General features: G+C 43.8%; 1 protein-coding gene across 1 annotated transcript in view; it reads left to right on the top strand.

Annotated features, from left to right (window-relative positions):
• Positions 1–27843, top strand: part of HOMER2 (homer scaffold protein 2) — a 79772-nt gene that overhangs the window by 31191 nt on the left and 20738 nt on the right. Inside the window, 1 exon segment of the mRNA XM_075714108.1 lies at positions 12400–12556. Coding sequence (XP_075570223.1) covers positions 12400–12556 — 157 coding nt within the window.

Below are 27843 nucleotides of genomic sequence, written 5' to 3' on the forward strand. Positions count from 1 at the left end.
ATACCAGCAGGACAGAGTATGTCACAGGGGAAAAATTATTATTAAATCATCTCCTGTTGTATGAACTTCCAAGGCACAAAAAGCTAAATGTTAGAAACATGAGAAATGTGATCATTAGCATCATACAGGTAAGATTTTATTCTTCCAAGGTTTCTTGTTTGACTTCAGAAGAGTGAGAAGATGGCTTTTCATCAGAGTGAATACTTTTTTGAAATAAGGTCAAGGCCTTTTTGTTCTAAAATTACTAATGATCTGACACTATAAGGGGTCTGACTTTTGAGTGCTGCTGCAGAGCTAGCCCCTGGTGGGTGTCCTGGCTTGGCTGCTCGGGACGGTTAGCCTCCTTAAAACTTGGGTTAGACTTGTAGTGGCTAATGCATACCAAGAAAACAACTTGAACTTTTTATTTGGTTTTACATATTACCCGGACTCATCTTGCGTAATAAGTTTATAATAAGGACGTGTGCTGTGTTTTGTTTATTCTACAAATTTTCAGCCAGCCCACACTAATTTTTGAGACTGCTGACATGAGAGTGTCATTTTTTTTCACATATTTGCATTATAGCCTGTAGTTATGGAACCTGCATTGCATAAAAAATGCTGATACTTGAAATTAAATCCTCCTATAGCCCGCACCTCGTATAACCTGTACCTCACATAACCCACGAAGTTGGAGGCATTGGCATGCAGAAATCAGAAGTGCCGAGGGAGCAGGACTGCAGGGATCAGAAATGGGGCTGTTGAGGTTCAGGAATTTCTGAGATAAGTTTCTCCCAATATTACCTGCAAATATGCAGAGTTTGCTTTACTGCAGTAGTAGCAAGTTGTAGGGGTTTAGTTTTGTGGTTTTACTGGTGTGGGGTTTTTTGTGGCCAGGGAGTGGTGGGGTGTTTTTGTTTTGTAGATACTGGGTTTCTCATGTATAACCTGTTGGTTAAGTTTTTCAGATTTAGTAGTTTTTCTCTCTGAAACTCAGGAGATTACCAGAGGATCTTCACTTTTGTGCTGGGGTTGCTGACAGCTTTTTATACCAACAAACAAATGTACATATCTGAGATCTGTACTGTAAATCTGATGGCAACAGATGGTGTTATATTTTTAAAGATTAAAGCAAATAACATTAGAAATTTCCTTTGTATTTTTATCTTGAAGCAGAAGAAATGTGTCATTCTGTGATCTTATTGGCTGCTAGTAAATACATTAGTTTCAAGAACTGTGTCCCCCAGTTCCTTAGAGAGGTGCTGCCTGTGTGCTAGCAGCAACCAAAATACTCTGGTTGTTGATTCTATTAGTCTATTAAAATTGCCAGAAAATGGAAATCTGCTTTCTTCCAGATAGTCTAATTTAAACTGCATTGAGTGGGGAATGACGCTGGCTTTAGCCGTGCCCATTTGTGCCCAACACCTTGCCCTTTCCCGACTGCAGCTGTGGGATTCCTGGCTGTGAGCACAGGGGATGTGCTTGCACTGGGACCTCTCTTCGCTGTTTTAATACACTGTCTTTGGTGGTCTTGACTACATTTGGTGACTTGTGCCTTCTAGATGGTTTGGCTGCTGGCAACAAATCTGTTTAAACATGGAAGTGCTGTTGCCAGCCCGGTGCTGTTCTCAGCATGGGCGAGTTTGATACGTGTACTGAAACCTAGGGTGGGCATTAGTTTACATCTTTATAATCCCTTACAGAGTAAATTGCTTATTCTTTGATTGCTTTTAATTTTTACATGCTTAAGTTTCATTAAAGGCATGCATCCTTGTATTAAACCATCTGTTGGCACACTTTTTCTTGCTGTCTAATAAAGCACTCAGACCTAAGTGTTTTATTAGCCCAGGTGCTCTGGCAGCGTCTCCGGTCACAGCGTGTACCCAGCACAGGGTGCGTGCTGTGCCCTGCCTGTGCTGCCTGCACGTGGTGGTGGTCACCGGGACAAGCAGAGCCCTATCGCTTCCTTCTGATGTTGCAGTTGGTAGAATTCCTTATTTGATCCTTTAGGCAGTAGATCAAAAAGAGTTATACAACTTGTTCTTTAAACTGAACCGATTGGCTTTTTTTTCCCCCTAGTATAAGTGGAAGAAAAGCCTCAGGGGAGAGCATTTGAATAGGGTATGGGAAAGCATATCGATAATTACATGCATGGATTAGTGCACAAAAGTACTCCCCTCCAAGGATCCGCTTAGTTCCGTGGTGTTTGAAATAATGGAGTGTTTAATCGTATTATTTTGCAATAGTGAGGATTTGATTATGCTACTGATTAAAATCAACTTTTCACATTTCTTTGTGCAAACATAACCTCATCTGCCAAGCAAATTCTTATAGCATGGGAGAAGAAAAAGTCCTAAACATAAGGATGCTGCCCTGGTGGCGTCAGTGGGTTTTACATGCACAAACACACACATATGGTCTTTCACTTCCATTTTAGGTTTGTAGGTACAATGTATTTTCATCACATATCCTCTGACATTTAATCTCTTCATTTTTTTAAATAAACACCGAATAGCGCACACAACCTCAAAGTATCCCCAGCCTTCTGCCACACAGAAGACATAGTGCAAAGGATTTAATAATAAAGGCTCCGCTGGCGTGCTAAAGGATTTTCCTGCTGGTTTACAAATGCAAAATAAGTTACTCTCGTCCTCCAACATTGCATTTACATTATTTTCTACTCTCTGATCATTTCTCACCAATGCTGACTCCAGGTGTGTGTGGTGTCTGACGCGGGGTGAGGAGGCCCAGGAGCAATGGGGGCTGCTGGCACCGCGTCTCCCCCAGCAAGGCCAGCGCCAGCGGCTCCTGGGCAGCGCTTGCGCGGCGGCGGAGGGCTCTGAGGAACGCTGCCTCTTGGTTTGGGATGGCACTTGAGGAGCTTGACGCAGTTCAGATCTCTACCCTGGCTCCTCATTTCCCCTTTGTGAAACAAACCAACCCACCCCCTTGGTGTTCTACCTGTGCATGAGAAAATTCATGGTGGCAGAGAGCTGCAGAGCTGTGGTTTTGTCTGGGCTTAGCTGGGCTGCTCTGACAGCACGATGTGTGCCCTGTGGGGTGAGCCGAGTGCTTCCCGCAGATGGGAAGGACCCCTGGGCCAGCTCGGCCCTGCACACCCCGCCATAATGAGCTCCTAAGGGGTGCCTCCTGCTCAAGCCTCCCTGCGCCGCGGCAGAGGGTCTCGCCGAGAGCTTTCCGGAGCGGCCCCCGCCATATAAAATGCAAGGCCAGCGCGTGCCGGTGCTTCGTCCTTCCTAACACCAGCTGCATGGGGTAATGTCGTGGTTTAGCCCCAGCCAGCAACTAGGCACCACGCAGCCGCTCGCTCACTCCCCCTACCCCGATGGGATGGGGGAGAGAATTGGAGGAGTAAGAGTGAGAAACACTCCTGGGCTGAGATAAGAACAGTTTAATAATTGAAATAAAGTAAAATAGTAATGCTAATAGTAACAGTATAATAATGATAATAATAATAATGATACACGAAGCAAGTGATGCACAATGCAATTGCTCACCACCCGCCGACCGATACCCAGACAGTTCCCGAGCAGCGATCGCTGCTCCCCGGCCAACCCCCCCAGTTTCTATACTGAGCATGATGCCATATGGTATGGAATAGCCCTTTGGTCAGTCTGGATCAACTATTCTGGCTGTGCCCCCTCCCAGTTTCTTGTGCACCTGGCAGAGCATGGGAAGCTGAAAAAGTCCTTGACTAGCATAAGCAGTACTCAGCAACAACTAAAAACATCAGCGTGTTATCAACATTCTTCTCCTACTAAATCCAAAACACAGCACTATGCCTGCTGCTAGGAAGAAAATTAACTCTATCCCAGCCGAAACCAGGACAGGTAAATTTTGGCGCACGCATGCAGGTCTGTGAGCCAGAGCCTGGGGAGCTGTACCAAACGCGGTGTTTCCTGGGTTTGTGTCTGGGTGGGGAGCGCCGGCACGGGGCGAGGCGCGGAGGGAGGCTGCGCTCCCTCTCCTGCAGGCTTGAGCTCTCTACTCCAAGATTTACGCTTCCAATTTACAATGGCAGTCTCTCGCTGAAATATTACAATGCAAACACTGTGCCACAGAGGAGGCTGTGCTAAAAGCATTAACTCTACTGGAGCTGGGTGAACCCAGAGGATGTCATTTTTAACCCACCCAGAGAAATAGGAAGGCTTTGGGGGTCTGTTTTTTAGCGGCCTCATTTGCCGACAAGGGTAGGAGAGGTGCTGGGGTAAACAGAGTACAAGTATTTTTTTCAGTTTAATAGGTTTTGAATTTATCCCTATGCAAATGGGAGGCCGTGTAAACATTACCGGAGGTGCAAATTTATGGATAACGTCTTCTCGGGAAAAATCTCTGAAATAATCAGAGTAACACAACCGGTTTCACACGCACGCCTCAGCTTGGTTTTTTCTAATAAATAACCTTACCTGTGGAGGATTAGTTCAGGGTCCTCTCAGTTCCTGTCACTTATGTATGAGTGTTTATTCACAGTGTCTTGAAAGGTTAATAGCTGTCTGGAGATAGCCCAAAAATAAAGTGTGAGCTTTTTCACTGCCCAAGGCAAGCCTTTTAATTTGTATATTGACTTCATGAAGGCATAAAGGTATTGTGAGACCTCACAGATGTTACAATGATTTTCATACAGAGAGCTTTTGTCTTCAAGATTTATTCTTTTGGACTTACTCAGCCGCAAATCAAAAATTAGTTTAATTAACGTCTGTGCTTTTAACAGAAGATTCCTCTTTAGCTAGCTAGTTTTTTTCCTTAATTTTTTCTGTCTAGGTAACTGGAACTATTATGTTTCCTACAAATGCAGGAAGTACTTCTGCTAATTACATTCTGTCTGTTGAAATAGTAATGCCAGTAAAAGAAGGGGGCTGAAAAGATGGATTTTTTTTCATGAATGTAATGTATTTCTGCAGGTGAGTTGATACCAAATCTAGTATAAAGTGGGCACCAGAGAATCATGACTGTGGCTATTTGAACGAGTTGCGTGACCTTGCCCTCGATGAGCGCTGTTGCCCAATTCAGCGTTTCTTTTCAACCTCATGGCGAGGAGATCGGTCTGCCTACAAAAGAGGAATTTCAGCAGCTGAAAGACTGAAAAGAAGGACTTTGAGTAAATTATATTTTAAAAATAGTGGTTTCTCTTTCTTGTTTTCTTTTTTTTTTAGGGACAGTGTAATTTCTGTCCTACTAGTCTAGGTTTTTCAGTTGTTCCCAGTACCTGTCTATGTACCCGCAGTTCCACCCTGCAGCAGGAAGCACCACCCGGGAGCGCAGGGCTTGGCTAGCAGAGTACCACAAATGCAGATTAAGGGGTGCCTGCATATTTTTTTTTTTTTTTTTTACAGAGAGAAAAAAGAAGAGCAACAACCAAGTGCAGTTGTCCCCTGCTAGCCCAGACTATTGCTCTGGGCCAGTTCTGCCATCCCTCATCTACAACGGATATTAAGGCCTCACTCTTCTCTCTGTGCTCACCCTTCCTGCCCTGTATTGCTCAGGGTTGCTCCTCCACCCTTCCAAGTCATAACACGTGGGTGAGGAGGGCTGTTTGCATTGCAGGGCAAAGGGGAGCTGCCCATGTCTGCCCATGACAGCTCCGGGCAGCCCCGCGTCTGGCCACCAGTGCTTGGCTGCAGGCGGGTGCTTTGCAGGGCTGGCATCCTGTCCCACCTTCCTCCACGTCACGCCGGAGCAGTTGTTAAAACCACCGATACCTTCTCTCTGGTCTGTAAAGACTGTTAATTTTTACAATAGTCTCTTTTGTTGAGTGGTGAATATTCAGCTGTTGATTTAGCATTCTAAATTCATGTAGTCAAAAACTTCCCTGGGTAGAAGATCTGGTATAAAACTGCCCTGCAATGATAGCGATAGCAAAGCTACAGAGAGGAAATGAGGCAATTTAATTTTATTTCCAGGCTTGCTACTGGCTCTGTTATCCCGGGATGCCATCTCACTCGCGATGGCTGTTTCCTCAGGTGTAAAATGGAGCCATTACCCACCCGCTTGCTTCACGCTGTGAGTTTTGCATCCTTGCAAGTTGAAACAGGCTCTTCACTTCTGCTGGTTGTGTACGCTGGCAGCCGGCACCAGAACCTGCCTGTCGCAGCTGATGAGATCTGAATGACCTGGATTATTTAGCATATGCCAATTTGGGAAGGGAGCAAGCTGCCTGCTTTCATAATGCCAGTTTGCTGCTACTACATCTCAAATGCGCAGGTTGAGCACTCGCCTCTCCCCGGCTCTGCGTATTGCCCGTGCTGACTGCATCCAGCCTGCCGTCCTGGTCCCTGACCGCAGCCGTGAACTGGGCAGTGATGGACACTGAGGTTACAGTGTCTCAGGGAACTGAGCTGAGACAGCTGAATTTGCTTCGTTTGTGGCGAGTGTAAAGGGGGAGGCACTTGTCTCAACTGGAGTGCGTGCACTGAGGCGAGGACGGGCCCTCCGACTTTGTCCTCAGTCATCATTAAGAAGCTAATTCATGTGGTTTTCCACTTCCTGAAAAGAAGATCCAAGATGGCACGAGCCTTCAATATGTAGAGGTAACAGGCTGGAGGATAGCGGACTCTCTCTTTTGCTTTGAGCAAAGATTAATTTTGTCTGTAAAGTGCAACTGGTGTGCTAATTACCGTGAACTGTAACTTTACCCCACAGCAGTTACGTCATTCATCAGGGGACTGCCTTTACTTGGATTTCAGTGTTTCAGGGGGAGGGGTTGCTTGTTTTTTAAAGTTTGAGATGTGCATGTATGAACAAGGGAGTAGCGTTACAGGTAGATGAAACTATTTTCACAGGTAATTTTTAGGCATCATTACTTGCCTGGACTTTCATCGAGATGAGTATTTCAAATAGAAAAATCTCCATCCGTGAACTCAGGGGCCATCATGCAACAATAAAATCTAGGAAGGCAAGGCAGCAGCAGCCTGGCAGGGCAGCGGTGCACCCCGAGGCATGGGGACCCCTGGTGCCGGCACTGCTGCCAGCTGGAGCGGGACGTTTGGTGACTCCTGGGGTCTTGGAGGAGTGACTGGAGAGCTTGCCGCTTTCAAGGGGCAGGATATATTTATTCAGTTTTGTTTGGGACTGAAGGCATGAGCTTGCCTCACTAATGTGCTCTTAGCCTGTGGAGCTGTGCATGCATTTTTGAGAAGTCAGAGGCACAGATCATGCTCGGTGGCTTTGGGAGCTGGCGTCGCTACCGTCCTGCTTTTGCACAGGAGTTGCGGGCGGCTGTCAGGTGGCCCGGTGCGAGAGCCGTGTGCGCACAGCTGGCCACGCCTGCGGAGGGTGGTGTGGCAACAGCACTCCTCTTTTTAGCAACGTTGCTTGGTTTTGAATTGTCATAAATAAATACAAATGGCACTCCAAACTACATTATATGTGAAGATATATGTAAAGGATTAGTTCTTTTTATTTACTGTCAGGCAGTAGTAGCGATGCTCAATCCAAATAACTATTTACACCAAGTTTATCATGTTACATTTAGCAAATAGAATTTTTTGTATCGTGACCAGTGATGGGGAGTATGTCACAACGCAGGATTTTGCATTCATACCTACTCCTCCTCTTTCTTGAAAGATCCTAATTATCTACTTGTTATAGCAAATCGCTGCAGATCTGCTGGCGCTGTCAGGTAGTATAAACCTCAGCGTGTGCAAGATGCTGGCCTGTAGCAGGAAGCACCACGTTCCAAAAACACTATGCTGATGTGCTGTCTGCAGGCATGTGCATCTGGCAGCTATATGAGGACATGTTCTTTTAAAAAACATATTTATTCCAATTGGTAAATTAGGGAGTTAATGCAAAGCTGTCTAGTATTAGTGTGGGGAGAGCACAAATAATCCTGTCCTGTAAACTAGGAATCCTTATCCCAGAAATTTTATGTGATCTGTTTAGGAAAGTTTTAGCAAAATGTGCAAATAGTGGGTTTGCCTCTGGTGGAGCACCAGAGCTTCTGTCACAAATACATTTGATGTTCCAGATCCTACGACAAGTAAAGGAGCTGCTTTGTTCTATTTACTGCTCGGTCAGCACGTCCACCCGATGTGCACTGGACACTTTGCACGTTTAAAAGAACTTGGGTGCTGATCCCACAGGTACCCACGTGAGTCATTGTGTTGTATTTACTACCAAAAAGGGTTGCTTCAGTACAGGAGTGTTCACACTATCAGTGCCTTGTTCAGAGCCAGAGCCGAACGCTGGGGTCGGGGGGCAGAGGGTCTCCCAGATGCCGGCTGGCCGCCCAGCCAGGGCTCGCCGTGCCGCGGCTCCATCAGCCACCAATATCCCACAGCCCTTACCGTGCTGGCTGCCAGTCAGCAAAAGCTCTTTACAGCTGAAGTGATTTAAATCACTGTTTGTGCTCATGATTCAAATGATAAACAAGGAACTTTGAATTAAATAATTTGAACTTTTCCTAAGCGAGAGCTCATTCCCATTGATTAGGAAGAGTAATGTAAAACACATGGCTTCCAGCTAGTCACACACTTGTAAAATTTCGCATGGTTGTATATTAACCAGAAAGTGATACTGTATCTCACACAGCTGTGGATGCAATTAGTGAGCTCCAGAGTCTTGGTTTTTGCTTTTTAAATTCTTCAGAAAAGGTTTATGACATATTTCTACATTAATGGAAAATGATCATTTTTTACTTGAGATTTGTCTCACATGACACAAGGATGGAAATTTAAAGTCAGCCAGTTAAAATGTATAAAACCATGACTTGAAAATTGTGATCATATTTATAAAACATGCTGGCCATATTTAATAATTAAAAAAGCTTATCAAAGTGCATTTTCTGTGTTAATCTGCATTATTAAACAAAGAACTATTAGCTATAATTTGGGTCTCCATTTGCTACTTTTCAAGCAGCTTTACTCTAAACAGTGGATGATACTGTCAAATTGATTTTTAAACAGATTTTTTTAAAAGACTATTTAATCAATCATTAACAACTTTGGTTAAAATTCATGAGATTTTAAACATTCATAAATTCTCTTTGTCTTGTGATCTATGAGTCCGCAGCCTGGCTGGCAGCACCGCTGCTCCCTGCCTCCCCAGCCAAACTGGCAGTCTCGCGTAACGACCAGCTTACAGGGCTCAAACGCCGCAGGATGTGCTGTGGGAATTTCAAGTTAGCATTGCTGTTGTTTTAAGCATAAAATTTGATACATCTCTGATAAAATAAAAAGGAAAGAAACCCTGGAAAACAAAGTCATTCCTCTGTCAGTAAAGTGCTCTCTTGAATGTCAAAAGTTGCAACTGAGTAACACAGAATAATCCTTCTCAATTTGGAGCTCTGTAAGGTCATGGTAAGTGACCATTCAGCGTTTCATTTGAAAATTGAGTGCCACAGTTTTATAGTTGCCTGTGTGTGCTTCACTGGTCAAAGGAGTTTGGGATGCAATGAAGGAGGATATTTCCCCCCCATGTTAAAAGCTGCACTACTGGAGTTTGTCAACGCTGTTGGCTTTGCCGACCTGCCATGGTGTGAGGGAAATCGTGGTGGCACCAGCTCCCAGTGCCGGTGGTGGAGCTCATGGGCCCTGCCGATGGGTTTGGGCTCCTTGGGGTTACAGCTGAGCACAGACCTGCAGGTGGGTTCGGCAGCAGGGCATGCGGCAGGGCAGGCACGGCCACAGAAATGCATCGTCTTAATTATTACGAGCCAACACCGGGAAATCCTTCCAGGAGGTTTGTCTGCTCCAGGAGGTCAAAAATCAGTCCTGGGGCTTTGCTGCCTTCTAGAGCCACCTATGCCGGAAAGGTCAAAGGCATACATGGAGAGGAGCCAACTGGCCCTTCCAAACTTGGGTCTCAAGGAAAGGTCAACAGCTCACTTACCTTGAATGAGTTAAAATGCTTAAGTTTACACATCACACTTCAGGTTTTTTTTAGTAATTTATCAACTAGCACACTATCACTGTGAGTGATAGGGCTGCTGTTTGCACCCAGGAAGAAAAATGCACTTTTTTTTTTTGTTTAATAATCGTAAGGATTAGAAACATAGTCAGGTTTTGCCTTTACTTTTTAATAAAAGCCCCACATGAATGGATAGATGGCTATCTCAAGCCCTGAGTTTCATTATCCATTAATTTATCCACTTGGATGCCTGTATACAGCTCCTGTTGACAACAGTAGCTGCTACAAGACTCCCGAAAAAATGGGGATAGATAGTTTTTCCCTTCATTCTACTTTCATTATCTCCAGATTTACTTTATATGCTTACTGCTCCTGCTGCAGAGAGGCCAGGCATAGTTTTAAAAGTGTTTTCTGCTATTAAGGTGAGTTAACAGAGTTAAAGTTGTTTGTGGAGTAGGTTTGTGTGGAGGAAACTTCTGAAAGTTTAGACTGCAATATGTAAGTCATGTTGCCATTAGCAAAACCAATTATTGGTAGAATCCACTAAAAATACAGAGCTAAGTAAAAGGCAAAGTAAATTCAAAATTATTCTTCACTCAGGGACAGTATGTATTTTTAGAGTAAAAGAGTAAGGAGCTTGGGGGAAAACTTCCCTTCCCTGCAAACAAGCTCCACAACCTTCGTGGGCATTACGCTGCTAATCCTTTGTAATGGATGATGGAAATGTTTTAAAAATGTTATGGAGACCTGCCCCTTCTCTCCTCCCAGCTGAGGACAGCATCAAGTTTAGTGTGTGAAATGAGAGTCAGGTTCACTGAGGTACTGATAAGGAAGAGCTGAAGCAAATGCTACTCTTTCAGAGCTGTAACATGACAGTCCTATTGTAATTTCATTTATTTTATGTAAGTATTTTACAGGGTTCAGCACAGCTGTCCATCCAGAAACCTGCATGGCAGCTTCTGGAAAAATGTAAACCTTTGTATACGTCTTGCAAGGAGAAACCCATTGTTTCATTTTCTCCTTCCTGAGGCCTTGCTGGATTTTGCAAGCTCACTCCATCTTTCCTGAGCTAATTCTACGCTTGTATCACTTTATCTGTTTGATATTCATAAATTTACTCCCCTCGATTTTAATTTAACTGCAACGGTCAAGATCATGTGTGATGTTTGATACAGTTCCTACATACAGTACAGTTCTAAAAATGCACAGGTGGGTGTACAAGGAGCTGAAGATTATAGAAATATTAGTAAAAACATAGTTCCAAAACTATGGGACCGAGAATAATAGAAGAGAATTATTTACATGAATAGGAAAGAATAGCATACGAGAGTGAGAGATCTCTCTGGCCTTTCACCTACCTCTTTTAATTTGCTTTGTGTAAAATTCAGCCTGGCAGCCTTTTCAGTTTCCATGTGGTAAACATTTTTCGGCGGTAGCTCTGATGCAGTACAATTGGTTTTGAATCCTGTCATAATTCTGTCAAGTGTAACTATTCATGATATAATATTTTGTATGTGATAAGAATATATCGAGCGGTACACTTAATATAGACCATTATATACTGTAGCTTTTAAGAACTAAAAGGATTAAAATGTATGTAAAAGCACAGTAGAGCTTGATTTGCAGTTCACTTCTACTTCTAAACTTGGATTAAAGGTATAGTTGGAAGTGAATTTAGTTTTATGGCCTTTAAGTAAGTCTTAATTCTGATCTTCAACCTAGACAACTTTGTGCGTATCACATTTTGTTCTTTTGGTCTTGCATCTTCTCTGCTTTCGTGTGTGATTTGCATTGTCATGTGTTGAAGGTAAAACAAAACACCTTCACTGTGTGCACAATTTTCTTGATGAGAAAAAGCATCCGAGGAGGGCCGGTGTTTAGGAACGGGGTGTCAGGGGCAGTACGTCCTCCACTGAGAGCTGAACTGAAAGGTGATGTATATCAACACAGGGTTTTGGTTGTGTTTCTTTTCCCCCTCGCTTCCCAGGATGGTTGACTGGTTTTGCATCTGATGAAATTTTCACGCACATCCACAGAACAGTGGGATTCTAAGGACAGAGGTTAATATTTCAGTAATTATACCATGGCTGTAGGTCGCTGGAGTCCTTGGTGCATCTGCAGAGGAACCCTGGCTGTAGGTAGTGGTGCACAGGAATGCACAGCAGGAGGAAATCCAGCTGAGGGGGGGCTTGTTGCTTTTGGCAAAATATGTGGATGGGGAAAGAAAGAATGCATGTCAGTGTCCTTTCCTGGAAATAAATGTTTTGAGGAAAAGGTGGGTACCAAGTTAGTATAACACGGGGAGAGAAAGCTGATTGCTTCCTGGGCTATGGCAGTAACTTTAGGGTGCTGAATGCCACTTAGCGATGCCAAGGAGAGGTACCCAAGGCTGGATCGTGGCTTGGCAGCGTCATGGCTCTGCCTTTTCACTTGGGGGATTGCCAGGCGCTCTCTGTCTTGTGCTTTCAACATGCCTGGTCAAGGCTGGGCTTCTGGGACATTTCATCTTCCGCAGACTCATGCATCCATTTCTCCTGTCCCTCCCTATTCCAGAGAACAGCCCATCTTCACCACCAGAGCCCATGTCTTCCAAATTGACCCCAGCACGAAGAAGAACTGGGTTCCCGCAAGCAAGCAGGCTGTAACTGTTTCCTACTTCTATGACAGCACGAGAAACAGCTATCGGATTATCAGTGTGGATGGAGCCAAGGTAGGAGGCTGATGGTACCCCGGCGTGTTTACTGTGCTGAGAGGATCGTGACTGTCAGCCCTGGCTGAAGATAGACACAGATGGGTTACATTAAGCACTTAAGTTCATAAATACTCACTTTTTTATATAATCCATTATGGACACTTGTAGTGATAACTGGAAAAACACAGAGCACCTTAAAAGTGATTTTGCCAAACTTAATTGATTTTATCTCTTGACTAGTTTGACTTCACGATCTTAATGAGCCAAGAGCTTTAAGTGTCCAAATGGAGTCTGTAGCACAGTATCTAAAAGCACCACCCGAATTAGGTAGATAAGGCTGAGGCCTTTTTGGTGAAAAAATGTTCTTTTTAAAGGGAATGAGGAGACAGATATGTGCAGACTAGAGCTTTTAATGTAAATGCCAACTGCATATTCACTTTTGCCTGGTTGAACTGTTTACAGGTTAGCACTTAATTTTCTTCAGCTTTGCACTGGAGTTAGCAAGCCTTAGGTGACAAATTAGGCATGAAGACTTCCCCCCCCTGCTCTTTTTTTCTTATTTTGTTTTGCATTACTAGATAGTGTGCTGAAGTACTTCCTATAAGAATCCAAATCAGTCAGATTGAATGGGTTGCTCAGACAACTGTTTTTATTACATACTAGATTTATCCCTCTGATTAGTCCCACCAAAGTAACTTGTAAGATGACCACTTTCCCCTGGCAGACCCCAGTCAGAGATATAAGTTAAAACGTTTCACTCATGTACAAAAGTCATCGGTCATTTCTGCCAAAGCACAAACCACAGGGTCATGAGGCAAGTTTACAGCTTGTTTATCTGTGTTCCTGTTTGGATGAGGATGTTAAAATATCACTGTCCTGGGAGAGAGAGATTGCAGAAATCATCCCTTAATAAAGCTTTTCTATTTGTCATGCCTATTTCACATAGTTGGTTTTACAAACATCTCCTGTGCTATATTTGGTTATATATTGGCTTATAAATCAGCCATAGTGCCTGCTTAAATTGATGGTAATGTTTCATTGACATCAGTACAGCATTAATATATCACTATCATTGCACTGTTTGTGCCGGTTTGTTCATTTCCAGAAACGCCAGCTAACCGCCCTGGCTGCCTCGGTTTGCAGCCGGTGCACACAACCCCTGCAACTTGCTGTGGAAAGCTGAGCCCCCCCAAATTTGCTTACACCCCATGGATACTCCTGCTCCTGCTCGGGCAAAGCTGGTGCTGGTGATAGTGGGCTGTTGGCTTTACAAACCCAAGCAAGTGTGACTTCCAAGCCAAAACTGCTGTACTCGCAGCAGTGGGTCGCTTGATTTGTAGATGTGCATGCATGCATTAAGACCAATTAATGAAAAGAAAGTAATTAGTGTATGTGGCAGGGGGAAGCTGCAGGGGCGGCGTATGCCCACAACCAGAGGTCCTGCCCAGAACTGCAAAGTGTGTGCTGAGAACAAGATGGGCATCCAAGCTTTGCTTTGTAGTCTGCCTAAAAGACATTCAGAAGGAACCACCCCCACATTTTAGCATGTCCCAGAAGAAGGTGAGCTTCCCATGATTAAAATTCTCCCCTGGGGCTTCCCAAGCAAGAATCAATTGTTGGCCACATGAATTATTCCTCTTGTATTGAACCTTTGCTGATTAAGGAACAGGTCGAGAAGAGGTGCTGCCTTCACGCTTGCCTCCGGAGAGTCTCCAGTTACCCTGCCTGTCTGTTTTAAGAGTGCTGATTTGGAAAAAGAAGGGTGTTTATACCCAAATAAGTTAAAAGTTGCCTTTCTTCCTCAAACAACTATTGTTTAGTGTTTTGACCTACTTTTCTGGCCAAAAATGAAACTGGGTAGGACTGTGAGGAAGAATATGGACAGCATCAGTTGGTGGTGTCGTGCTTTCTGTACATCTCGCTTATTAGAATAAAGTCTTTCTTGTGTTGGCAAATAGCAGATGGATTAGCATCACAGCATCACTGCAGGCAGAAGTTGTCTCTGTTTTAAAGACAAAAAAGCTGAAGCTCAAGTAAATTAAGGGACTTGGAAGCTGGTGATGGACGTGTATCTCTTACAACCCTCCATCCTTGTCTGAACAGCAAAGAGGCTGTTCTAATAGTTTATTTTAGACAAACATACATGATGTGGAGAAATCTCACTTAAATCCAACTTGTATGCAGCTGTTGGATTAATTTTGGGTTTTTTTTACCTTCTGTTGACATTACATAGTAACAATAAAAATATTTTAAAATGTTCAAGAAAACAGGGCACTTCACTTAAACATTGTTCGTTACCCAGTTGCATAAGCTTTACTTTACATTTAGCATTCAACGTATCGCTCTGGGCAGCATGTTGAATTGCAAGTATGTGGAGTAGCATAGGGCTGCTGAAACCCATTAGTGCTGCTGTCGTGCAGAACATGGGGCAGGCTGCATGATGTCAACCTGATGAGTATTTAGTTTCCTCCTGATGCACCACCAACCCGATGGGCTGTGATTCTCGCAGGAGTGGCTTCCTCAAGCTGCTGCTGCTGTCCCTGAAGGTCCGGACCCTCCACAGTCCCCTGTCCTTCAGCCCCATCTTCTCTTCTCCCAGCAGGCGTAGCCTGTCCCCTTCTCCTTCCTGGCAGGTCCCTGTCCCTCGTCCCCAAACCCGCAGGGCGCAGGAGGGTGAGGAGGGGTGCCACAGGGCAGAGGGGAGCGGGAGGAATTAGGAGTGGGCTGAAGCGGGGGGATTAAGGGAACCACTGAGCCCATTTGTTTAAAGGTGTACATATTGGGAGCTCATTTTGTGAGCACAGCTGGCAGAGGGGCAGGGGAGTTGCTTGGCTCTGCTGCCTGGCAGAGCAGGACGCTGCCTTCGGGTCCGTACCCCTTTGCCAAGTGGTGGGGAAGGACAGAAAGGCCTGGTGGTACATGCGGAGGTGGTGAAGATGGACATTGCAGCAAAGAGGAAAATGGGACAGAAAGGGAGTAGGGTAAAGGTAGGGAGCAGAGTGAAGTCAAGGGAGCTTCACTCTTCCCTTGCAGAGGGATATGCAAGAGGCTCGTGCTGAAAACCAGGAGTCCGATATGATGGAGGGCAGCCAGGCAAGAGCGTACACCTTCCAGCTGCCAGGTTTCTTCCAAATCCTCCCAGCCCAACGACAGAAAAAAACCCCGTTGAAATACCTGGGGAGTCAAGCACTGAAAAGTGGAGACCCTAGATTCAAAACAGCTTGTACCACTTTAATTCCTCATGTTTGCAAAGCTAGAAGAGAACAGGTATTATAACTTCTGGGTCTTTCACAGAAAAACAGGTGCTGTGGACAGCAGCTTACAATTTATAGCAAAAAGATTTCACAGATACCATACAAGTATGCACTGGATGATCTTAACCAAGATACCATTACCAAACAAGGGAATAGATTAGTATATCTTTTAATTACGTTATAATTGACTTGTATGTTGTCGAGAAAGTAATTTCATCATGGTGTTGTAAGAGGTTTCTAGCCAGAGGCTGTTTAAACTGCAGCATAATGAATACTGGAGGAAATGATACAGTAAAATGCAAGGGCACACTGATTCAGAGTTAATGAGGCAGCCAAGAGACTTCGCTGTATGAAAGTGCCCAGCATTGTGGGCAAAAGGCAACCCTGTTGAAAAATGACAAAATACAGTGATGATGCAGGGAGAACATGAACTCTTAAGTGCCTGGTTGCTGAGTAGTGTGTGGGGAAAGCCACGCACGGGGCTCCTCATTAAAAGTGACCTACATTGTTCTGCCTTTTAGAGGCAAAAAGGAAGTTTGAAAGCACAAAAATTACTCAGACTGATATCCTCCGTCATCCTCTGAAATAATGCATGGTAGTGCCCTCGTTGGTGGGTTTGTTTATTTTTTATAAATTGGAAATGTGTGTTATCCAAACATGATACACAAGGGGGAAAGGGTGAGAAACTTGCTTTTGTGTAGAATTTGAGAAGGAAATACAATCCCTCAGAAACAAGCTTCTGTCCTCATTTTCAAATGTTCAGTGTTATATTTCTACAGAACCTGTGATTGCAACAGCATCATTTTTATCTTTTGAGAAATAAGTTGTTAATAAGGAACATAAAGCTATCTTAAAAATTAATAGCCAGCAATAAAGTGTATAGTGAGACATTCTGAGATGGCAGCAGCAAAGTGACACAGCAAGAGTCATCTCATGCCAGCCCTAAGTTGTCTCTGTGAGATGCTTAAACAGATGACTAGGAAAAATCAAAATGAGGGTTAAAAATTTAATAGGTTGCAAGAGTAATTTTGGTAAATACGTGATACAGAAACAAAGACTTTGTGTTTCAGAGAAAAAAAAAAATTGTCGCCTGACACTCATTCCCAGTTGCTAGATCATTTAAAAGAGTTTATTACCTAACAATTACCTTGAATATTAAAGATCAGGAGCTAAGTTGGGCGTCAGTGTGTGAAAGTATCAAAGAGAGAACCAGAAAAATTGCTGTGCTGGGAAAGCAAAATCAGTGGGTCTGTTTCTGAAGTAAATTGCAATTAGTAAGAATAAGAATATGGGCCAAATTTTGCCAATCAGTATTCATATAATGTTCCCCAAAGAGAATGCAGTACCTTACATAGTATGATGAAGCTGTTTGGTTAAGTAGCATATATGCCCGTATAATGGGATCTCCCAGCAAGAACGGGCAGTGTGATTTCCAGAGCAGAATGGAGCTGGCAGGGGCAGAGCCCCAGCAGCATGCAGTAGCAGATATTTAGGGAGGGAAGAAGGGATGATACTTAAATCTGCTAATATTTGATGTATTTCTGGCTTTCTCAGTTCCTGTACCAGTCCTAATTGCTACCTAATTTAATAGCTGCCCACCTTTTTATGACCACACTTTTTTTGTTCTCACGGCTGGAGGCAGGTGTCCTCGGCACACGGAGAGGAAATTCGGAGTTCTTCCAGTGCTGTGTTCAGAGACTCAAAACAAATCATTTTCTTTGCCCATGGAAATGGAATTATTTTAAGACATAGTTGTTAAAAATATCCTGGAGTATTTTGCCAAAAGGTGACTCTTCTATTTAAGAAGCTTTTCTTTCACAGGAAAAAAATTGCAGGGTATTGTAGCACGGATGAAATTCCTTCATCTGGCTAGTTCTTTATGTTCGTTTTTTTCTTTCATTGACATAAATTCAGCCATTAAACCAACAGCAACTCTTTCTCAGGAAAAACCTACCAAGTAATTTAGATATTACAAAATTTTTGGCACCGAATTAAAAAAGGCTTCTGGCAATTCGTACCTTGGCGGGGGCCTGCGTTGGTGTGGCAGCATTTAACTGTGCCTCTAAGACCTCACGGATCTGATTTGTGATAACGTGTAGCAGAAACAATCACAGCATCGCCTTCCCTCTTGGCATTCAGAGTATCAGTGTGTGTTCGCCTGACCCTGTGCTCGATAAATTAGGTGGAGTGATGTGCTGTGTTTCATATTTTTTAAATATCTAAAATTTTTAAAATACCTAAGTTTTTTAACTACCTAGATTTTCCAGTTTAATAATTTTGTAATGAAATCATCAGAGGATGTTCTACCGCCTTGGGTAGCCAAAGATAAAAGGATGTAAAAGTACATGAAAAGTGACCTTACAAAGTGGTGTGTTGCCTTTTCTTGTAATGTGTGTAGAGAAATCTTGAATTAAATGCTATGATTTTGAAAGGCGTGGGTGAGCATATATGTGTGTTTTGTCAAAGAGGCGGAGATTCTTTTATTTCCAGTTTTGCCTGCCCTAGTTTTGTGCATGGCCATTGCTTGTCAGGAGTGCTGTGTGCATCCCGGAGGAGCGCGGTGCTGCTGGGGCCCGAGCCGCCTGCCCTCTGCCTGCTGAAATGCCGAGAGGCCCCGCTCCTCATCCTGAAGATTATTTTGCTGACTGCAGCACTGCCAGGACTATGATTTCCAGAGAGCCCCTGCTGGTAAAATCTGATTAAAGTAGCAGAAAATATTTTTTTATTCCAGCTTCTCAAAGCTTTTTTTCACTGCTGGGTAACTGAGATGGATATTTCTTTTTTTTCAAAATTTTTTCTGCCATGCTCTTTTTTGCCTTTCATGCAGTTTCTTCCAGGCTGGGTGGGAAATCCCTTCTTTTCTGGTTGTCCCAGAAAGAGTGCCAACCGTAAAACAGGGGTGTGGGGGAGCATGAGCTCAACCTTACTTATACTTCTGACACTGAGAATCAACACGAAAAGGACCTTTCATCAAAAAGTCAGTGTGTGACACTTGTTACTGTTTGAAGAGCCCAAAAGACACATCCCAGCTTAAGGGTGACGCTGCATTAGGGTAAGCTGGTGGAAAGGTGGCCAGGGTTTGACCTCTGGAGTTCTAGTTGACTGATCCAGTATTCCTGTGTTCTTGTCCATACCTGTCCACTAAGGAAACCTTCATATGCCGTAAGAAAAGATTTCTGGTACTGCTCTGGCTGATTACTGTAATACAGAAATTGGAGCATATTTGATGGCCTCATCTTATCTTTATCATAGTGTGTTAAGTATTTCATGAACTATTGGAGCTAATTTCGACATGATTATTAGCACTGGAGATGATACCGGAGCCATAAAAGAGTAATTCCAACAAATGGAACTAATTAACCCCCCACATAAAAGGAAGAACATCTTTTGAAATAGAAAAGCATGGTATAAAATATAATTTTAATGCATAGTCCTGTCTTCCAGTGTGCATAGTTTGTGTGCATGTTATAATAAACATCTCATTGCTTTTATGCTAGTGAGATGACTATTAAGTAAAAACATGAGTTGTGGTTTTATGATTTTTATATATACATCATATAATAGATAAGTGCTTTACTGTTGAGACAGAGCAACTATAATAATATCAGCATGTATATACTGTGAATCCATAGTAGAGCCTTTGAAACAATTTGATGCCATTTAATCACTCTCATCAGATGAGTTTGCTTCGTAAGGCAGCTGTAGTGTGGACTTTTCCCAGTTCAGATTTCCCAGCCTGTGCTGGAGAACAGTGCTCGTCTGCTGGAGACATGTTCTAGTACCAATTGTGCTAAACAAAGTGCTTTGTAAAAGATGCCTGAAGAGTCTCTAGCTGCTTTTTGCCGTCCCTTTTGGGCTTCATGTTGCTGTAAATAATGAAGTTGGATCGGGCTGCTCTCTGACAGGCAGCTGCTCCTTTTGTGGAGAGGTTCTCCTTCATTTTGTACAATGAGCAGATTAAGAGCAGGAGAACATCTGTCCTGCCCTGTGCCATAGTGCACCAGCCTAACCTAAGCTGGAACCGGTCTCTCACTCAGTGAAACAACCTGCAGTAAATATGATGTTAGAGTTGTGGTGATGCAACTTCCAGATTTTTTAGCATCTTGGAATGATTCAGGGGGAACTCTCAATTTAAGGAAAACTTGCCATCAGTGGGTGATGCTGGTGCCTCCTAGGCAGAAGTTGCTGCTCCGGTGAAGGCTGGGGTGCGGGCGCCGGGTCAGCAGCAGCCCTGCAGCCGGGCTGCGGGTGTAGCAGCAGGAGGGTGTCTGCATGGGGTGTCAGGTTGGGGACCTCAAAGGTGCAGGGTGTGCCCAGAGTGTTACGCTCCCAAGGGGTCCTGTCGAGACATAAATCATTCAGCCTGTGGAGTATCAAAGAGAAATGTGAATGTTGGGGTTAATGGAAGTTGAAGCAGGACAGATGCAAATAGAAAATTAAATGTACATTTTAAAACAAGGATCAGTATCTATGTGGGGTGAGCCCACTGAGGTGTGCGCTAGATCCTTCTGCTACATAGACCAGGGCTTCACATTCTTCTCAAAGACATCTTTAAAACAAGAGTGAATGAACTAAGGAAAATAACAGTCCCCAATGATCTTAAAATCATTGTGTTGTCCATGTTTGTGGTGTCCTTGGCTTGACTAAAGTTACTCGAGTTTTTGTTTCTCTCTAGACATTAAAATAACTTGAGAACATTTTCTTTGGAATTTGCTGATGAAGAAATAAAGTATAAAGGAGAAGCAGAGCTGTCAGCCAAGGATGAGACTACCCACTTGCATCATCCTTTATTTGCTTAAGGTGATATCAAGTATTCAGAAATTCAGGCTGAGGAGAGGTGCAGGATTTAATAATTGGGAGGATAGTACATTGCCTGGAGTTGTGTCTGTGGGGTAATTTTCAACAGTTGCCAAGACTGGTTTAGATAGGTAGAGCAAGTAACATTGGGTGCACTTGTGTGGACAGGTCCTTGAGCATTCAGAGGATAAAAAAAAATACTGTTAGGGCTTAACTGCAATGGTAATTTCAGAATTGCTAATACTGGTGGAGATGAGCTGAGAATGGAAGGAAAAATTAAAAGTGTTTGCACAAACAAGACCTGGAGCTTCAGGTGAAAGAGAGCTTGTCAAAAGCTGAGAAATGGAGCAAAGTAAATGCCAGGAAATTTGGTGGGTCCCTTGAGACTGCATCAACCAGAAATCATGATAATCTGCTGAGGATGTGTTTTGGTTTAAAAAAAAAAAAAGCCTAGAGCTGTAGAACTCATATCACATAAATGTTTCTATATTAATCTCTTTCCAAGTTATTAACTTTGAAATGTGAAAAATCCTCTGTTCATTGTCTGGATTATTTCTGGAAGTAAATCCTTCAGAAGCCGGTTAGTAAGCTTAGGAGGAAAGATAACAAAGTGCTGGCAACAGCTGTATCCTTGACAGAAGCACAGAAGCACATCTGCCACTGTTTGTTCCTATCTGGCTCATTTTTCTGCTTGTATGTACAGCGCGTGTGTGTGTCACTGTATCTGGAAAGACTGCGCGCGACTGAACCCAGGAGATTGCAGAAACCTTTTCAGAAATGCAATTTGTTACTTTTTAAAAAGAAAAAAAAAAAAAAAGGAAAAGCTAAAAATCCATGCTAGAGGATTTCTTGCTGCACTGCTCACCAGCAAGTGGGGAAACCTTGGTCTGGGTAGATTTTTCCTTTTTAAAACATCTCCATAAAATTTCTCAGAAAAGCTCTGTAAAAGTGTTGCAGCATGTCACTGCTTCACACAGGGTTGTTTCTGATCACCAGACTCGGGTGTGAATATGGCATCTGAACATGCCAGAGAGGTTGGTTAAAACGTGATGTTATTGTAAAGAAACCTGGAATCAAGCAAAGGATGCCTGGTTTAGGTCATGGTCCTTGAACTTAGCAAAGCTTTTGAAGAATCTTGAACAAATTTTTGGTGAAAATAATCCAAGCCTGTAGTTAGGTGAAAATTGAGAAAAAATTCAAGGTTTTTAGTAACATCATCAACACAGGCACAACATGGTAGAGTTTACAGATGCTTTCCCTTGTCTTTTTGGTTTCATTAGCTGATCAAAGCAAAACCTGTGGGGTGAGACTGAAATGGGCAAATTTATAGATGGTAAAAACTTCCATACCTATTCACCAGACTCCAGGGAGCACAGTGGTGCTAAGCTTGCTTGCAGGTTTTGCATTGTGCTGCCTTTTTCTTCCGAAAGATGTTATAAGGGGGCTGAGGAACCTTGTGCCCAAAGGTGAACTGAGCACGTGCTTCATCCCACTGAGCTTTCCACAGCCTCCTTCCAGGGTATTAGGGACTTCCATCAAGAATTGCAGTAAATGCAGCACTAGTTAGCTGTTGGTTTCCTAATCTGGGATTTTTACTCCCTCTTTTTTTAAGTTCAGCTACTGAAAGTAATAAAGAATAATTCCTATAAGCTGTGCTTTATGAAACTCTAAGGATTGCTTGTCCACTGAAACAGCTATATAAATTATTTGTTCCCTTCTCCCCCCCCACTGTAGTGCCAGAGGTGTCTAATACTTGGAAATCCCTGTTTGGAGAGTTAATGTATCAGACACTAATCAGTTCATGCCAGATGGAGTCTATAAATAAACTACACTGCATTGTGTGTTCTTAAAATTTGAGCATCAAACATAATTCAAGGCAATATTTTCCTAGTTTTACCGAAAAAACCCCAAACATTGCTTCTTTCTTGATTCTGGATTGTGAAGTTGCATCCAATGGCACAGTGGTTGTTAGGAGGAAAATGAGGAATAGTATAAATGACTGTCAACCATTAAATACTAGCTGAAGTCCAAAGCTGATTCTCCCTGAGGAGTGAACAAGATGATCACATGAGCCCCAGCTAACCTCCACCTAGCTTTATTTTCTAACAGCAAAATAAGGGATGAGGCACTTCTGAGGATGCAGAAGGACTGGTATTTTATATTAGTTCACAGATACTTTGTATCTTCAGTTATGTTCCTGTACTGCTCCTAAGTGTTGCTAGACCTGGTTGCCCTTGTCATCTAACAGCAACCACTTTGAGGTGCTTTAGAAGATGCCACGTAGATCCTGTCATCTCCTAAAAATAATGTACCTGCCCTTCTTGGCTATTCCTCATACCAGGGATGGTTTTTCCAGATTTTAGAGAGGAAGTGGTAAGCTATCCCATTGCTGACTGCTCCCTGGGGTGTGTAGGTTGTTAAAGAGTAGAGGAGTCTTTAACGATGCCACGTGGCCATGCCATTTCTGACCTCTGCAAAGGGACCTTCGGGCTTAAGTGAAGCTGTTGTCATACAGCTTGAAGGATGCAGAAAATGATCAGTGCTTAAATTATTCATATAGGGATGTGGTTATACTCTACACAAAGGCTATATGCTTTTATTAAATCCTCCAAAGTGTGAATGTGATATAAATATGGAGGGGTTTTTAGTTGTATCTAATTGTAGATAATGCAACCTTCTCCCTCTCCCCAATTTTAGACACTAGGAAAAAATAAAGAGTCTCCACTGTGTCCTTCTCCCTGTCTCTGATAAGTTAGAAATCTTATTTCTCATGTGAAAATAACAAACAAGCATCTTACATATTTTGTAAAATGTTGCATGAAATTCCTGGGTAACAATTTGTTCCAGCATAAAGGGTTTGAAAATCCTTGCTGTAGATTTTCTTCATGAAACAGCTGCTGGTGCTTTGAATCGTGTGGGTGGGTGGATGTGTGTGCTGTGCCTAAAAGGAAAAAAAAATTCTAGTCAGATGTCAAAGCAAAAATAGGAGATTTCAGAGATTTAGACTGGGTGGAGGTGGTGGGAAGCAACTCTGCAGAGATGTTAATTACTTTAGGAAGAAAAAGAGCACAGTGGAGTAGGTGTAGCAGGAGATTCACTTAATAGAACTCACATAATCATGAACCCACTTTTGTTGCATTTAGACAGGTTCTCAGTGAGGGCTTTACACAGATTTATTTTACCAGAGGAAAAACAGTTATTAGTCTTTTTATTGGAGAGGAGGGGCTATTTTTACATCTCTTTTCATGAAGGAGGACAAGAGCTGTATGGTTTTTGTTTGATTTGTTGGCTTTTGGGGTTAAAAATGAACCTCATCATTCATTGAATTATCCTGGTGACACAAGGTGATGCAAGGAGAAAAAAAAGCTATGTGCAACTGTAGAAATGGCCCTTTTCCCCACAAAGCAAGCAGCAGCAGCAACGTGCGAGATACTTTATCCATAAAAGGTGAATCTCCTCGCTGCAGAGGGAGCTCGGGTTGGGAAGTAAATGCTTTGGACTGCAGCAAGTCCTCTGCAGCTTGCAAGGCATCCTGGCATCTTCCTCTTTGCAGAGTGCGGATGAATCACTGTGGTTCCCTTTCCTCTCCTGCCTCCTGCAGAAATACATGAGGTAGTTATGGAAGCTTTTGGAGTCCATCGATGGGTGAAATAACTACTGTCCTGGTTAAGTGCGTAGAACAGTAATTCTTGACAGCAGTGGCTGGCCAGGCTTACTGGCACTGTAGGGATAAAATGATGGGTAGGTACCTGGAGCAAGCGTCTGGTAGTAGATGTCCTGCCAACTGTTGCCTACCCTGTGCTCTGGGCCCTCCCAGTCCTGCACAAATGATGGAGCTGAGCAGGAGGAAGAGCAAAATGGAGACACTCAATGCTCTTCTTACCATATGTTTACAGTGCTTCCAATCTAATTAATCCATACCCTCAGCCTGTCCCAGGTAAAGCACCACGTGCATGTCAGGTGCAGCAGATAAAGCAAAGCTAGAACAAGTGCCGCTGCTACTTTCAATTTTCCCAGGCTTTTTTTTTTAAGGACCTTCTACAAAGACTTAGCAGGAAGGGTGGGGAGAAAGATTTGATCACATCTGCTGGCCCTGATTTGTAAAACAACTCTAATTAATCCTCCTGCATTACAGGTTCACTGTTTTGGCCAAAGGCTGTTTTTTCTTTCATCCCCAAGTTCTTACACTGCTATGAGTGTGTTTGTGCTGCTTCTGCTCTACTCTGTTAGGTGGCCTCAGCAAGGGACTCTCTTTTTTCCCTTTAATAGCACTGTCTTGATTAACAATATGTATGTGTGTGCTGGCTTTGTAGGACTAGAAATGAGATTATCAGTTTGTCACCAGTGACATATTGGTGAAAAGTCATTACATGTAAGTAAGTACATTACAGAAACTGTCAGCAGAGATAGGGAGGATGGTAGGTCATGAAGGATAGTGCAAATCATGGAAACATAGGTGGGCTAATTCCACGAGGGAGCTGCTGAACATTTGGGATAGAGGGAGAACTTCTCTGCAAAGCCATCCCTGTCTCCTCGTCTCCACATCCAGTGTCACAAGCCCTTCTGATTCACGTCAACTTGATGAGCTGGAAGAACCTGCTGAGCCTGTGATAGCTGTGGCCAGAGGATTAGCAGCTTCTTTCCCTCTTCAATTCTGTTTTCAGACTGGGACACATCCTTACTGAAGATTAGCAGCCTGGTGGGTTGGGGAAATTAGATTTCACAAGGTCTGCAAACTGAAAAGCACATATTCAGAGGTGTGAAAATGAAATGGGGAGGTTTTAATGTAGTGAATTCTTAATGAGTAGATCCCGTGGCCTTGAGCCTTGGGGCTTTTCTGGAGGTAAGGTTACTTCAGAGTAACAGGTGATGTGAATTTAAAGGGAAAATTCCAGAATAATTCCTAATCTGACACACTTGTCCCAGAATAAGGGGCTCTTTTCTGATTTGATTTAACGCAGTTCCAAAATACAGTGGCTAATATTTTAATTAGCTATTTCATAGTTGTTATTTCAGTCTTTTCCCAGGTAGAGATGCTTTTGACAGGGCTGGCTGCATTGGCTCATCATCCCCTTTGGTGAGTTTCTCATCAGAGGAAGCGTCCTGGCCAATTCCTGCTGGCACGTTGACCCTCCGTCCCTGGGGCTGTGCCGGTGGCTCTGCGAAATGCTCACCACAATTCCTGCTCTCCTCCCCTTGGAGCTGAGCTTGCTCTCATCTCTGCTTTTCCTTCTTGCAAATCTGGCAAGCCGGGGCCGATGCAACCAGGGCATATGCTGTGAGCCAAGCCAGCAAACCCCCGTGTGCTGCTCCAGCTCCACTCCCTCTGCACTCCAGCCAGCCGGCACAGCGTTCACCTTATGTTAATGAAACAGTGACTTGGGAAAATGTGTTTTCAGGAGCCACATCAGCTTTGCCTCTTTAGTGCAGTGTTGTGATATGGCGAGTGTGGGAGGGGAGCCCTTTAAATACTCAAAGCATCCCCTAAAAGAAATGGCAGCTGTCTGTATGGGCACTGTTCATATATTACAAACGGCATGAGCTGCCAATACATTTTTTTTCCTTCTACGCACTCAGGTCATCTTGTGACTGCTCCCTGCTTGATTTATTTGGCAGGTTCTCTCCGTGGGAAGGCAGCGGGATGGGTGTGTTACAGCCTATGAATGTTCTGCTCTACGCCAGCTTATTTGCATTCACTTTTATCTGATGAATATACCCGGTGTGTCTCTAAATGTCTGGAGTCATTTCTGGTTGATGTAGCGCTACTTTGTACTGTGAAAATTCTTCTGTGTCATCTTTAAATAAAAATTTAGATCTGTCAGGATTGTTTTTCTCCCAAAGGAAGTGAAATTAGCGTGAGATTTTGTTTGGCTTATGCGGATGTATCAGGAATGTTCACCATCTGATACGCTTGCATGTAGATGAGAGCAAAGGCAGATTTTTTTTTTAACTGCATGTAGACAACTCAGTCAGTATGATGAATGACTTTATTATTCTGTAAGGTGCTTATTATATTATGCTCTTCTTTGCCTTTGTCTTTAGGGAGAACTCTTTAACCACTTCAGGGATTGATTGCATTTGATTAGCGAGTAGCTTGTCTTTTGAATCCTTTTTGCTGGATGAAAGTCCACAAGTGTTATTCCATTTTCTGATGCAGCCAGAATTGCACCATGTGTGTATTATACGAATGAGGACCACATGCAAAGTTATTTCGTAAGAGCCCATTTGAATTGATGAGTTGCCTTTTCTTATAGAATTATAATACCGGATTGCAGTTAGGGGTGGAAAAGAGCCTGTGGGTTCATCTTGCCTGTAGCAGCTTTCAAATATATCCTTTCCCATCTACGCTCTTCCTCTGAGCTCCTTCTTCCTTTGAAACTTGAAAATTCTGGCTCATCCTTTCATGAGAAAAGAAAATTTTCCCCATTTGGTTGAACATTCCTCTTGTTGTGGACACAAAGGTTTCCCCTGCCTTCTGCCCCAGCTAGAGACCCATATTGGGTTTGCATAGCAAGGTTTTCTCAGCAGAGGGGCTACAGGAGGGGCTTCTGCGAGAAGCTTCCCCTGTGTCCGATAGAGCCAATGCCAGCCGGCTCCAAGATGGACTTGCTGCTGGCCAAGGCTGAGCTCATCAGTGACGGTGGTAGCGCCTCTGGGATAACATGTTTAACAAGCGGGGGTAGGGAGGAAACCTGTGCAACTGCAACCAAAGAGGAGTGAGAATATGTGAGTGGAACAACTCTGCAGACTCCAAGGTCAGTGAAGAAGGAGGGGGAGGAGATGCTCCAGGCACCAGAGCAGAGATTCCCCTGCAGCCATGGAGGCCCACGGTGGAGCAGAGATCCACCTGCACCCAGGGAGGGCCCCACGCCGGAGCAGGGGGATGTGCCCCAAGGAGGCTGTGACCCCATGGGAAGCCCGCGCTGGAGCAGGCTCCTGGCAGGACCTGTGGAGAGAGAAGAGCCCAGGCTGGAGCAGGTTTGCTGGCAGCACTGGTGACCCCGTGGGGGACCCACGCTGGAGCAGGCTGCTCCTGAAGGACTGCAGCCCATGGAAGGGACCCACGCTGGAGCAGTTTGTGAAGAACTGTAGCCCGTGGGAAGGACCCACATTGGAGAAGTTCATGGAGGACTGTCTGCCTTGGGAGGGACCCCACGCTGGAGCAGGGGAAGAGTGTGAGGAGTCCTCCGCTGAGGAGGAAGGAGCAGCAGAGACAACGCGTGATGAACTGACCCCAACCCCCATTCCCCATCC

The sequence above is a fragment of the Pelecanus crispus genome, chromosome 7, assembly GCF_030463565.1.
Source record: "Pelecanus crispus isolate bPelCri1 chromosome 7, bPelCri1.pri, whole genome shotgun sequence".
Taxonomy (NCBI): Eukaryota; Metazoa; Chordata; class Aves; order Pelecaniformes; family Pelecanidae; genus Pelecanus; species Pelecanus crispus.